General features: G+C 42.7%; 2 protein-coding genes across 2 annotated transcripts; both read left to right on the forward strand.

The window, feature by feature from the left end:
- The first annotated feature begins 209 nt into the window (after nucleotides 1-209).
- On the forward strand, nucleotides 210-548 carry tal2 (T-cell acute lymphocytic leukemia 2). Its single transcript, XM_061072404.1, has one exon. The coding sequence runs from the start codon at nucleotides 210-212 to the stop codon at nucleotides 546-548; it is 339 nt and encodes a 112-aa protein (XP_060928387.1).
- Nucleotides 549-5764: 5216 nt separating this feature from the next.
- On the forward strand, nucleotides 5765-11545 carry LOC133002024 (UDP-glucuronosyltransferase 2A2-like). Its single transcript, XM_061071754.1, has 6 exons — nucleotides 5765-6722; nucleotides 6837-6985; nucleotides 7122-7253; nucleotides 9055-9142; nucleotides 10632-10851; nucleotides 11048-11545. Exons 1-6 carry the CDS (start codon nucleotides 5999-6001, stop codon nucleotides 11325-11327), a joined length of 1593 nt encoding a protein of 530 aa, XP_060927737.1. The 5' UTR covers nucleotides 5765-5998; the 3' UTR covers nucleotides 11328-11545.
- Nucleotides 11546-15057: the final 3512 nt, after the last annotated feature.

Here is a 15057-nt window from a genome sequence, read left to right on the forward strand (position 1 = left end):
ATTTTTATTATTGATTAACTGTCAGTCTCTCAGGTCATCGTGTATAAAATGTAGAAATCAAATAGTGGAGGAAAATGCCGCTGCTGACCTCTTTAAATATCTTGTTTTTTTACGACAGTCGAGCAGAAAACCTTAACGACTGAATCCATCATTCGATTGTCAATTAATTTTCTGTCATTGGATTAATCGTTGCAGCTCCACTCAGCACCATGACCAGGAAGGTGTTCACCAACACGAGGGAGCGCTGGCGCCAGCACAACGTCAACACCGCCTTCGCCGAGCTCCGCAAGCTCATCCCCACTCATCCGCCGGAGAAGAAGCTGAGCAAGAACGAGATCCTGCGTCTGGCCATGCGCTACATCAACTTCCTGGTGCAGCTGCTGGAGAGCCAGAGCGGTCAGCCGGCCAGCCACTCCCCCAACACCCTGCTCACCTTCCTCAAAGGAAACATGGAGCAGCTGCAGTCACCTCCGCACACCTGGAACCTGACCAGTGACACCGAAGCTCCGTCACCAGGATCCAGCTGTGACAGCACGGAGGCCTGGTAGGAACACATCCAGAAGATAAAGAATAAACCTCCTGAGTGAACTCTGACCCTTTTCCTGGGTCTAAAAACTGATCTGGTCCCTTCCCACAGCTCTTTTTTGTCCCCATCTGTCACCTGTGTGTGACTCGTGTGTCAGAAGATGCAATACTGTGTGATTTATTTTTTGTTGGTGGACTCCAAATGTGGCAGCCTCCTCGCTGGTCGGTGTAACGATGTGATTTGCAGGTGAAAATTGAATTTGTATTCTGCATGGATGTGTAAACCCTGGATGTACAATATTCCCTTCATGTCTCCATGTTAATATTCCTTGTTAGTTTTGCAATAAGAGGATGTTTTGCCAATGAGGAAAATGGAGGGGATTAAGGAGTTTCTCATTTAAAGCAATAGATTCAACGAGGCATTGGAACAGATAATGGCTCAGCCAATTCTCCAGGCTGCAATCATCTCAAAAAGCCAAGGGCACTTTTATTTAAATCGACATGCTGGGTTTTTTCTTTTTTTCTTGAGAAGACTAAATCTGACCCCTTTTCAATTATCAAGGTTATGTGACGTCTGAAGATTCACTTCCCAGAAGGACTTTTCCTCTTTCTCTCATATTTGTCTACAACCGTGTTCAGTGCTGGTTGATTTGTGGTGTTTAGGATTGGACTGAAGTCAAACTGACAATCCTCCTTCAGTATTTATATAATTGACCGCACATCTTCTCAATTACACCTCTTAACGTTTGAGTTTTTGTTTTTTTTGTGAAATGCACATGTCATATGGCCAAAGATTATGAATTGATTGTCTACTGTGAAGAGTGTGCTAATGATCTTCTGATACCTCTTTTGTAAGTTATTCTGGTTTCTTGTGAATATACATTATGTTATTTATTTCAACTATTTATTTATTAAATGATTTGTTAATAAAAGAACCTTCCTGAATCTTTTCATTCACATCGTTCTCTCATTAGAACGAAGACGTTATTTCACGAAATAGTTCAGAGACTGTGCTTTTATATCTGGAGGGGCAAACCACATTTTAATGGTGGTGAGAAAGCTTAAGTAAAAAATAAAAACAAGCAAATAAATTAATATCTATTGATCTATAAATCTTTGGAGAAGCACTTTGCTATCATTTCCTAAATAAAATGTTTTAGTATGATAAGTACAGCAGCATCCGACCTTTATTTTGAAAACAGTGAGTAGTGAGGAACCCAGGCCCAGCATCAGACTACAGTGATACTATTTCACACGACTGACGTGAATTTAAGAGTGAAGCTTCAGCGTCAGAACAAACGCTCTTTGTTCGTGGTCAACAAACCTACAAACGTCCTGTGATGACCGTGTGGACACAAGCTGGCCGCAGCGCTCCGTCCTTTGACCACAGGCCTGAGTGAAGAGCGCTGAAAATGACAGCTTAACTTGTGACCCCTGAGGTCAGAGGTCATTCCGAAGTCAAACACTGACCAGTTGACCAACACGCAGATGGAGTTGAGGAAGCTGGTCAGTGTGTTGCTGCTGCTGCTGCTCTCAGTTTATTAAGACATCGCATGCAAAGACCCAACAGAAGTAACAGGATTCAGCGATTCATTTCTAATAAATTCTTATCATCCGTCTAAAAACTCAAATCCATTCGATCAATCTTGTTGTGTTAAATGCTTTTTATATACACTGATAAAAGACAAGGATGAAAATTTGATATAGTTCCAATTAGGTTCCAAATTAAAATACTGATGAATGCCTTTAATAACGTCCCAGAACCTAAAGGGACATGTTAGAAGTAACTGATATAACAAACAATTATTATTACGATTATTAAGCTACGTGTATCTGTTATGATGAAATCAGGGAATAAAAATAATCTGAGATTAAATAAAAGCATTGATGATGATGGTCGACAGAGAAAAGACCCGATCTTAACTGATTAAAAACACTATTTAATATTTCATGTATTTCTCCAAATGAAAGTTTGCTGTCAAACATCAATCCCACGTTTCTGGCTGCAGGTTTCATATTAAAAACATTAATCAATAACAAATAATAGTTACTGCTTCATTTTTCTGTCAATCATCAAAATGATGGATAAACTGTTTGTTTTTAGCTCAGGTTCCGATTTCAGCGGTTTTGTTTTGCAGCCGTCTCCGTGTTTGCCTGCCATTTAAACCCAGGTCAGACGTTTACTCGCCTAATCGTCTTTTGTCACTGTAGAAAATGTGCGGGCGAAAAAAGCTGCAACCGACTGAGCTGAAGAGCAAACACAGGGACGGTTTTGGGCGCTGTCACCCCGGCCGTTAAACTCTGGCTAATGGTGTGTAAACGGAGCAGAGGGCAGCTGGCCACACTGACTGGAGGCCTGTGGGAACCGACAGGTGACTCTTTGTAACGCTGCAGAAATACCAGATAAATATTACGGTGCTGGGACAGCGACTGTGCAGCAGCAGCAGCAGCAGCAGCAGCAGCAGCAGCAGCAGCAGCAGCAGCAGCAGCAGCCTTCCTCTCACACAACATGAATTTAAGAGCTATTTACCACTTCTGCAATTTCACGGTGAATTCTGCAATTTCACAGGCAACTGAAATACTAAATAAAACTACTGTGGTTATAAATAGCGAAATTGCCTGGTAATATGAGAAGCAATATTAAAAACGGTTTATTTCTTCATGTGTGAGATGTTTCTGTGTAAGTCAAACGCCCTCGCGCTCGATTGTTCAGGCGCCTTATGAAACAGTAGAGGAAGTGCACATGACGGCTTCTTGCAAACAAGCAGCCGGGCTGTGAAATGCATTTTGCTGATACACCTTATTTACAGAAATCGCCCAATCACAGAATGAGCATTACTCTGACCTCGGCTTTCGAGCAGGATTATGAAACGCCACGATGAAAATAATAATAAATCTGTACGCTTCTCTTTCCCTCGACCAAGTGTATTTGCCTGATTGACTATTCTCTCCCAAGTATGTGGGTAATCGTCTATTGAGAGCACATTTCCTTATCAGCGTCTAACACACTGTCTGAATCCGTTATCACAATGGGCCAGATCAGTGCAGGCAGCCCCTCGCTCTCCCGGGTGAGGCGCCCATGAAAAAGAATTTCTGGAGTTGGGTGCCAACTGATAGGCCCTGAGCTCTTTATCCCCTTAAAGCCAATTCACACTCTGCATGTTTAAATATCTTAGCTCAACCCCTGCCCTCCCACTCCCGTCATGCACTCGAGCCCCCTCCTCCCTCTTTGCCTCTCCTCTCTGTCTCTCTCGCTCTCTCCCTTTAACCCCAATGCGGCTCCAAGTCCCAGTGTGGACTGCCGCCGCAGCTGACCCGCAGTGCGCTGTGGGTTGGTGGGTGGGATGCAGGTGCAGGGAGGGAGAGAGGAGAGGGAGAGACAGAGAGAGAGAGAGAGAGGAGGGGAGTCCCCCATTGTTGGGCTGGACAGCACCCTCTCTTCTCTGGAGCACCCTCTGATGGGGGAGCCCACTGACAATCAAGCATTCTAATCTGATTATGCAAATGTCTACTTCAAAAAGCAATGCGCTGTAACCCTCACCCTGTGGTGGGAAGACAGAGCGAGAAGGAAGGAAGGAAGGAAGGAAGGAAGGAGGGAAGGAAGGATTGCGAGTAGGCAGCAGGAATGTGGAGAGGGAGGTGAGGATGGTTGGATTCCTGAGAAAATTAAGCACAAGGGCAAAATTCACCATCATAATCAATTTTGTGTGGGACACTCTCACAGCAGCTCCTCGCATGCGTCCTCGGCTCCGCCAGCGGAGGTCTGAGGACGGAGCAGCGCTCACTTAACACACTCTGAATGGCCACCAGCTCCCTCAGCAGGGCATTGAATTCAGTATTCAAATGCGTATTGTTTTTCCAGACGCTCCTGAATCCGGTGTCAAAAGGGAATCTACAATGTTAATGAGGGGCCTAAAGTACCCAGAGTTAAGATTTCAGACGTCCAAACAGTTGGACCTGACATTTCCCCGAGAACAACGCGGGCCTCTGCGCCATCGATTCCTAAAGGCACGGACCACAAAACCCCCGCCTCCTAAATATTCATGCAAAGCTGAGCGCCCTGGCCTGAGCAGATTTCTGAAATCAGCTGCTTCATTCTGCTGCACGATACATCTCTAAAAGGAAAACAACATCCATGCTAGCAGCACTGGATTTAAAGCAACACAATGCTAATTCTTTACCCTCAAGATCAGTTCCAGCGCTTGTTTGATGGTTCATGACTTGTTGAAGAGAAAAGGTTCATGATAGTGGAGCCTCTCCACTCCTCACCCTGTCTGTTCTTGCTCTACGTAACTTTGGTGAGTGGGTACGAGAAGCGTGGAACTGACCGATAGTCGCAGTTTAATTGTCCAAATCAACTCCAGCAAGTTGAAGAGTGATACTGAAATGTAGATCGTTAAAAAAGTCACTTAAAACCAGCGTTTATCTTCAATATTGAGCCAGGAAACATTTTAAATTTGCAGGATTCTTATTGGAATTTGGTGGATTTGTTTGTTCAGGAAGCCGGGGATCATGGGAAATATCCACCGTTCATTTGTGTTTCAGTTCAGTGAGCAAGACGACGCAGTCCGATTGAAAGGCTTTGGTTGTTCTCTACGTGAAAACCACTCGGAAAAGGAGCCCAAGAGAGTCATTTGTCACCTGGGAACCAGGAACATCGGGAAGAATCTACATTTTGGGGACATGTTGAGATATATTCTTAGATAAGTGCAATGTTTGATCTTCTTGTATTTCTAGACCAAGGATTATATCATTAGAAGTCTCCAGGGAACCACTGACAAATTTCATGTTAATCCTTCAAATAGTTTGAATGTGATATTTCACAAAAGGTAAAAAAGTTATGGGACGATAAAGGATCCATGTTTGTTTGTACATAAGTTCATGACAATCTGCCCAGTCTGGAACTGGACTGACCCACTGTCCCTTGAGCCATGACCCTAATGTAGGAATACTTCACTTTAAGGGAATAGTGGTGAAGATACAGCTTCTTTTGAATTTTGTTCATTTTAATGATAATCTGTCTGCATTTTGAATGCTAACAGACCAACAATCTTTAACCTACAACATACAATCATTTCCCTTCTATGGACATGTTTTGACTAGCACTTCAACAGTGTGCCGGGGGAATTCTTCTGCAGGCAACAAACGCTTTCACAACTTCCTCAGATTATGCAATTGTGTCCATGCCCATTTAGCAGAAGTCATTATCCATTATTTCACAGCATCTCGTCCAGCTGACAGCAAGAGCCGGGCGTTCTGGAGTCTGTTTTGACTTTTTACCTCTATTTGTAGAGGTTATTCTTGATATTTGCCGCTACCTTTCACCTCGGACCATTTGTTTAAGGTGCGTCTGTTATCTAATGCATCAAGTGGAACTATGACCCAGACCCAAGCTCTGTGAAGTTAATAATTGTTTACCAAGGAGCACAATATAAAAGGATCCAGCAGCTTTTCTTCGTGACACACAGCCACTATGGAGCAGAGGCAGCACCTCTTTGTTTGTGTGCTTCTGGCACTTTGTGCCACTCGGACGGCGAATGGAGGGAACATTCTGGTGTGGTACACTGAGGGCAGCCACTGGATTAACATGAAGCCTGTGCTGGAGGCTCTGATGGACAGAGGACACCAGGTCACCGTCCTGGCTCCGAGCATGACTCTGTTCATGAACACCAGTATTTCTTCTCGCTTTCAGTACGAAAACTTCGAAGTATCACTCCCACTGAAGGAGATGGAGACGTTTTTTGACGACTTTCTTCAATTCACCATGTATGAGATGGATCAAATGAACACCTTGCAGATGTACATGAAGTTTATTGATCTGATGGCGGTCAACCTGCAGTATACTTTGAGGTATTTGGACGGAGTGCTGAAATCAGACACCGTCATGAAGAAGCTGAAGGAAGGAAAATATGACCTTCTCCTGGCTGACCCCGTCTACGCCGGCAGTGACTTGACAGCAGAGATTTTGGGCATCCCTCTGGTTTTCTCTCTGCGCTTCAGCTTTGTGAATAACTGGGAGAGACACTGTGGTCAGCTACCTGCTCCACCGTCCTTTGTCCCCGCTGTTATGAGCAAACTGACAGACAAGATGGACTTCTCAGAGAGAGTGTTGAACTATGCCTTCTATTTAATCAATGACATCATTTTGAACAACATTTATTGGAAAAAAGTAGATGCATATTACTCCGAAATTCAAGGTGAGCAGCTAAGTTATTTTAATTGGACCCTACTTTCCTCTGTTTGTTTAATTGCTTTGACTTTGAAAATTAGCCGGCACCTGAATGATTGATGATACTTTTGCATTGTGACAGGGAAACCGACCAGTGCCTGCCAGACAATGAGTAAAGCAGACTTCTGGTTGATTCGAACCTACTGGGATTTTGAATTCCCTCGTCCATTCCTCCCAAACTTCAAATACGTTGGTGGGATCCACTGCAAACCTGCTAAACCTTTGCCAGAGGTAGTTTTGTCTCCATTGTTACAGGCCCACTAATCTTAAATGACACCGCCACAGTATTCCAATAACTCCGCTACAAGGAGTACAGGAAGTTACGTATGGTTGGAACTGGGATACTACGGCTTTTCTCTTCTTGCAGGATATGGAGGAATTTGTGCAGAGTTCAGGAGACGCTGGCATCGTGGTCTTCACTTTGGGATCCATGGTCAAGAACATCACTGCAGAGAAGGCGAACGTGATCGCCTCGGCCCTCGCTCAGATCCCACAAAAGGTCCAAATAGTATAGATTTGACTACCAACTATCTGGAGAGGTGTAAATCACTCTGAAAGATTGAGATCAGATTTATTAAGTTACACACAATGGGTCATAGTTAAAAGCATGATTTGGCATTTTTAATGGTTTAATTGGGATATTGGGACTGGACACAAGGAAAAGAGAATACAAAATGTAAACATTTAAAACATTTGGCGAGATTTTGTATTACAGCTAAAGAAGTCGGGGTAATCGCCAAGGATCGGCCCTTTTCCAGCAAAACAAAATACTGGAGTTATATAATGATATGATTATTCATTATTATAAAATCGACACTGTATATTATGTAAAGATTTTCCTGTGTTCATCTAAACGTGTGGTTACAGGTGCTGTGGAGATACCGTGGAGAAAAATGTTCCTGTGTTCTGTTGTGCAATAATGCTTCAAAAAGTGATACCATAGAATGGTGTGCCTTTAGGCATTCAATAAATTTGGTTATCAGAATAAAATATAAAACATTAATATTTAAAATATTAATATAAATCATAACTTAAATTGGTTAAAGTTACCTCTGCGCACCACCCTTCAAAGGAATGAAAAGATAGCCAATTTATTGATTAAGATAAGTCTCATTTAGATCTAGTTCAATTAGAAATCTCAATATTTACTACTAAAGATTATATAATGAACAGTGTAGGTTATAGAGTTCTGGACAGTGTAGCGGTTGGCAAAATTCACTTATGCAACATTAATGAAAGAACATTTGTGAAAGAAAAACATTTATTGTGAATATAATAAAGTATAAAAACACAAATTACTTACAAAGTATTAACAAAACAAAGATGTGTATGTGATTGTGTGTGTGCGTATGTAAATCAGGGTTCTCTCAAGATGGTGGTTGACCAAACGTTCACACCTTCCTCAGCATGCTTGCAAATTGGTCGCAAACCCCCTAAAGATAGCAGCCCCCCCCCCCCTTTTCTTCTGAAGTGGGGAAGGAGATAACTAGGTGTAGAGAATTGCGTGTGTCTGTGTAAATGTTAATCAGATAATGAAAGATTCAGAGAGAGAAAGCCTGTGAAGAGCCTACCTATCATTAACTTTCATTTAACTTAAAACAACAATATCACAACATATATCAAACTTATAAACACCGCACAGAATCAAATAAACAGTCTTGCTAAGTCTTGTATCATTATTAAGCCCAGATTATGTTACCAGTCCTTGGAAAGGGGAAATGGAGTTGTAGTTCAGTTCGTAGTTCTGTGAACTCGTCTCGCTGGTTGTGTGAAGTCTTCTGGGTTCTGTTGAGCTGTGCAGCTCAGATGCTGGTCGAATCTTACCTGCAGGACATTGAGTCGCTGTTGGAGTTTGTAGAGCTTGGTTTGAGAGGCCGTTTCCTTGATGAGATGAGCTGTAAGCTGCACCCTCGTTTGATGGGAAGAGGAGATGTAGCTGGAGCAGCCTGGCTTTCTCCTCGGGGATGCAGGAGAAAAGGCTGGCCGCCTGCCTCCTTAGTAGGTTGGTGGGAGAGAGAGAGAATTGGGGTCCTGTTCTTGTATTGGCCCGGTGACATCACAGGTCATGGGGCCAGAGTGACCAATTGGAGTTGACCCTGGTGGCTTTTTCACACCTCTGGGTGAAGTTCCCGGAACAAAAGGACATGCGGCATTCTGGGAGATTGAGTTCCTTGGCTTTTTAGTAGATCTCCGGAACAAAGAGAACATGTGCTTTCAGGCTTTTGACTACACATATAGGCCAAAGAGAAGGCCTGTGGTTCCACAAAAACCTAACAGTTCATCTAAATGTGTGTCTACAGGTGCTGTGGAGATACAGTGGAGACAAACCAGAGACTCTTGGTGATAACACCAGAATATATGACTGGATCCCTCAGAACGACCTGCTGGGTAAGAAGCTTCGTGACTTTTAATTTTTAAAGAAAGATGCTATCCAGCACAATATTATCTTTTCTCTTCATTTCACTTTATCAACTCATTATTTAATGTTAATTTTTTATAAATTCAAAATGAATTCAACTTAAAATGCATATTTTTTTAAGAGCTTATAAACCCAAGCTGTTTTTTGACAACGATGAGCTGAACAAATTAGCTGCTGAGAGGTCACTGAGCTCACTAAATCTAAACAGGCATCAGCAAATTAACAGAAAAGTATTTGCAGTGTTAAAAAGAAAGACGGTTGGAGCCAAGTCCAGCTGACATTGGCAGGAGTCCAGGTCACAGCTGTTTTATACAAACAGGTAATACGGTATTTACCCTGAGTAGTAATATAGTCTACAACTTTGGATTTCCACTGCCGGAATAAATGAAAACAATATGTTTTCCAAAAGTGTAATCCTTTTGTTTCCTTAAGTTCAACATTTCAAGACTATTTTTCACGCTGTGGCCATTTCCCTGATACACGTTGTGATTTGCTTTGTGCGTCCATCAACAGCAGACCCACAAATCAGGGGTTAAATACATGATGGATTGTTTAGACTCTCCTTTGTCACTTTCCCAGTGTGAACACAAAACATACACTGAGCGCATGCAGCTCCGATTTATCAGGTGCAACAAACATTGTTCAGTGGACTTGGACCAACAAGGGCAAAGTGGAGAGAAGGTGCACAAAGGTAACTTTAGAACACAATCAGTGTTGCTGCCAGCTTCCTCTCACATTTATTAGGCTGGCTACCTTCCAATGGGGCAGAGGAGGCAATAGCCCAGGGGCCATTTGTCCACATAATTTGACTCATGGCAAATTTGTTGTAAAGACTCTGAAGGAGAACATTAATAACAAATCCTTGTCTTGTAGAGGGATTTTACAAAGCAAGTTTTAAGACTATTTTAGTTTTTATTGAGCTCATTTATTGTGTAGTTCTGTTTTATCAAACTCCTGTTTTTTTGTGATCAATTCACAGAAATAATCAGCCAAAGTGGTATCACTCCATCATAGGAGAGCTATACTGCTGCAACCAGTAACTATTTCATTGTCCATTAATCTGGCAATTATTTTATTGATAAAAATATTGAAATAGTTGAAAAAGTGCCATCAGTCTCCCCTGAAGCACAAAATTATATCTTTTGATGTCTGACGATCAGTCAAAAACTCGTTCAGAGTAATGCTTTGTTTCGTATAATATTTTGCACTTGATTTTCCCTCTCCAAAAAAAGACATATATAATATAAGTTAGTTGTTAATTATTACAATATTTTTAAGAAATGTCAATGCAACTTTTTAAGGTTTCAACCTTACTATGTAAAGTGCATTGAGATATATATTGTGATTTGGCTCCATAAGAATAAAATTGAATGTGGTAGTAATTTTAAGGGGAAATGTACGTTGTGCAAAAGGTTGGAAAAAGCGATGCACGTTTCATGATCTTTGGCATCTTATCAGGTCACCACAAGACCAGAGCCTTCATCACCCATGGTGGCACCAATGGGATTTATGAGGCCATCTACCACGGTGTTCCAATGGTGGGCATCCCCTTGTTCGGTGACCAACCAGACAACATGGCCCACATGAAGGCCAAGGGAGCTGCAGTTACCGTGGACTTAAACTTCATGAAGCCTGAGGACCTGAGAGATGCGATCAATACTGTTATCAAAGAGAAATCGTAAGTTTCCTTATCTGCTCTTAGTCGGTTCTAGGCTTTTAAATAACCCTAAGGTACTTGGTCATTTTCTGATCAGGGTTTCCACCAAGTCAAATTTAAGACTTTAAAGCTTCTTTAAAATTTCAAACCACTCCCATTGGAAAAAATAATTGTGAGAAAACAATAAAATGTGCATTACCGCCCCATGTTCATCCAGGTACAAGGAGAGTGCCATGCGGCTGTCCAGTATCCACCATGACAGACCCACCAGTCCCCTGGATGAGGCCTTGTTCTGGATCGAGTTCACCATGAGAAACAAGGGGGCCAAGCACTTGAGGGTCCAGGCTCATGAGCTGACCTGGTACCAGTACCACTGCCTGGACGTCCTGGCCATCTTCCTCGCCATCGTCCTGCTCATCACACTCCTCTTCATCGGGACCTGCCGTTACTGCTTTAGGATGTGCTGTGGCAGGAGAGGCAAGAAAAAGACTGAGTGATGGACTTTAAGATTTGAAACGCAGTCTGCAAAGAGGTGACGGGTGAAACACTGACAGTTCTCAGGTTTTCATGTCGAGTCTGAGGCACGTTGTGTCCCCACAATGTCCTGGATGTGCGTTTGCCATCAGTGATCCTCAACTTCTGACACGACTTAGACTATAAATGTCATGTAAAAAGTAGATTGACCGCACTGTTGAATAAAGATCGGTAAAAGCTCCATATGTTCAGTATTCAATTGAAACTTTTGAGGTCATTTGTAGTGAAAGAGGAGAAAGAATCCTCTGCATTTACAAATACCACAAATTTACTTTCCTCAACAAGAGCACATGTCTCCTTTGCTCCCTCATGTCTCATCAGTAATTAGTGGAACTGCTCAAAGGTGAGTTTCAATTTGCATAGCTCCTCCCTTTTATTTTTTGAGGCCACTTTACCATTAAAGGCTCGATGTTCATTGGCTGGTAAAAGATTGTGGACACACAAAAAAAAAAACAAAAAAAAAAGACATAAGGGATTTGTTTTGTGCCTTTACTTAGATATTATTACAAATGACCCCACTGCTTCAGGTTTTCACGGCACACTACAGCATCATCAAAAATGTTTATATCACACATGGGCGGATATCCAGACTTTGTCATCCAGGATACTGTTATCAACATAGATCATTGGATATAATCAAACTAAAAAAAACAACTAAATAAATGAACAGCCCTTCAGAGATGACCTCAGACGTAGGTCAGCACTGCAGCTCCGGTCTTTTCATGTCTGAACAGTGTAGAGAGTGTTTCTTGTTTTATTTCCATCACTTTTTCAGTTTTCCACTTTCTTTGAGCTTCCATAACATGAGCTCCATGCAGGCGGCAGCGTCATCGGCAGTGTTGTGGCCACAAAGTGGGAGAAACAGTAACAGTGGCTCCCAACTACAGTTCGGAGCCTAGACACTGGCCAGAGAAGAAAAACACTTGGAATATGTTGCTTGTTTGATCTACATTCGTGTGCGATGAATCATGGGTAACGTAGTGCGAAGTCGAGTTAGTTGGTTTAGGTTAGGCTACACCGCAGACAGTTTACAGGCATTGAGCAACGACATGGTGCAAGCATTCGATTTAGACAGCGTCTCTCCTGAGGAGAAAGAAAACATTCCATAAAAGTTTTAGCCAGAACTCAGATAATATTGTAACGGACTGGTATTTAGGTTTATGTTCTGTTTGACTGCTCTGTGTTTGTTATGACTTATGTCCAGCTAACTACACCATGTTAAAGTATTGAGATGTCCTGAGGGTCAGTGAACAGGTCGGGGTGGGGCACGTGACAGTTCTAGACCAATGGCTGTGGGGGTATGTGAGATGGCAGGCTCTCATTGGCTGATGAGTTGGCGGGTCAAGGATGAATTAGGAAGGGGAGTGAAGAATACGGTGGTGGATGTTAGGAGTGTTGGAGTTACAACAAGAAGTGTGTCGTGTTCGTTGGACTTTAATAAAGATACACATAAAGAGAGAAGTTTCCTGTCGTCTATAAGCGAGGACGCTACAATATGAAGGTGTTCACCGTTCAAATTTATTATTTGTCATTAAGTTGCGTTCAGTTCATCGTTCTCATAAAAATGAACATGTTCAATGAACTCGTTCTTCTGAACTCATTCATGCACAACACTGCCGATAGTCGCCGCTTAAATTGTCCGAATCAGCTCCAGCAAGTTAAAGAGTGATGCTGAAATGTAGATCATTAAAAAATTCATTTCAAACCAGCGTTTATCTCCAATATTGAGCCAGGAAACATTTTAAATTTGCAGGATTCTTATTGGAATTTGGTGGATTTGTTTGTTCAGGAAGCCGGGGATCATGGGAAATATCCACCGTTCATTTGTGTTTCAGTTCAGTGAGCAAGACGACGCAGTCCGATTGAAAGGCTTTGGTTGTTCTCTACGTGAAAACCACTCGGAAAAGGAGCCCAAGAGAGTCATTTGTCACCTGGGAACCAGGAACATCGGGAAGAATCTACATTTTGGGGACATGTTGAGACAGGGCTGGACTGGGAGAACAAAACGGCCCGGGCATTTTTTGGCTCAGACCGGCCCACATAATTAGCCGAGCACATCTGCCATTAAATTGACGTAACTTATGTCTTCTAAATGTCTTAAAGTAGCTCATATTAAAAGTACTTAAGTATCAAAAGTATCTGGTGTTGAAATGTACTTAAGTATCAAAAGTACAAGAACTAAAATTAAAAATGCAAAGTGCTTTTTATAGTAGGTCTATGCAGACACAAAACAACCCAAAATATTTCTCCTCAAGATTTATCTCAACTGACTGAAAAATTACAACAACAATATGCATATAATGTATAATTTTACCAATTTTGAACCCTAGATGCTGAGGTTCAAATAGTAATGGACCAGTGCATCTGAACTTCTAATTAACTATAAACAAGTGCCTCTTATGTCTGCCCAAGAACATTAATAAACCACAGTATAACCACTATACTCTAGGCACACAAAATAAGACACTATCTCTTATCCTATTCTAGAGGAAGTAAAAGTCGTAACAAGATTTCTGAAGGTGAACCTGCGGAGGGATAGACCAACCTCTCGCGCTGCACCCCCCCCCCCCCCCCCAACGGCAAACACGCCACCGGACCTGCACATCTCAGGAGGGAGGGGGCAGCGAGTGAGAGAGAGAGAGAGAGAGAGAGAGAGAGAGAGAGAGAGAGAGAGAGAGAGAGAGAGAGAGAGAGAGAGAGAGAGAGAGAGAGAGAGAGAGAGAGAGGTGCGCCGTGGGTAGAGGCGTGCGACGCCAACCTCCGCTGCTCAAGTAACGAGCCAGTTTTGAGAATGTATTGAAAATTGAAAATGCGCGCTCACATGTCTGCCTCCACTCGCTCATCATTGTCGAGTCCTCCTCGCTCGTCTCCCGGCGCACCTGCTGCTGCTGGGCTGGTGAACCCGGCACCACATAGGTCCGTCAGTTTGGCACATTTAGCAGCCTCCACCTCCAGAGACTTCAGCTTTTTTTCCCGATGCTTCTCAGCGCCACCCGGGCGTTTTTTTACTCTTATTATCCATTAAGTTAAGTTTCTGTCTCAGCAGCAGCCCGTCCCGCGACTCCCCCCGCCAATGCCATGAGGTCCCGCCCCCCCCGCCCCCGGTTTGTGTTGTGATTGACAGCACTGTCAGGGCTCTCTGAGCCTGTCAGCCCATGATTGATTGACAATGAAAAACAATAGACCAATAATATGTGTCGATGCTGGCAACACACTGCTAGCCCTCTGTAGCCAATTGGCCGGCCCAATTGGAGGGAATTTAGAGAGGAAGAAGAGAAAAAAAACAAAACAACAACATAGCGGACCAGACCGGCCCACATTGGGTCAACGGCCCACCGGGATTATGCCCGGTATGCCAGATGGCCAGTCCACCCCTGTGTTGAGATATATTCTTAGATAAGTGCAATGTTTGACCTGCTTGTATTTCTAGACCAAGGATTATATCATTAGAAGTCTCCAGGGAACCACTGACAAATTTCATGTTAATCCTTCAAATAGTTTTAATGTGATATTTCACAAAAGGTAAAAAAGTTATGGGACGATAAAGGATCCATGTTTGTTTGTACATAAGTTCATGACAATCTGCCCAGTCTGGAACTGGACTGACCCACTGTTCCTTGAGCCATGACCCTAATGTAGGAATACTTCACTTTAAGGGACTAGTGGTGAAGATACAGCTACTTTTGAATTTTG

The sequence above is a fragment of the Limanda limanda genome, chromosome 5 (assembly GCF_963576545.1).
Source record: "Limanda limanda chromosome 5, fLimLim1.1, whole genome shotgun sequence".
Classification (NCBI taxonomy): domain Eukaryota; kingdom Metazoa; phylum Chordata; class Actinopteri; order Pleuronectiformes; family Pleuronectidae; genus Limanda; species Limanda limanda.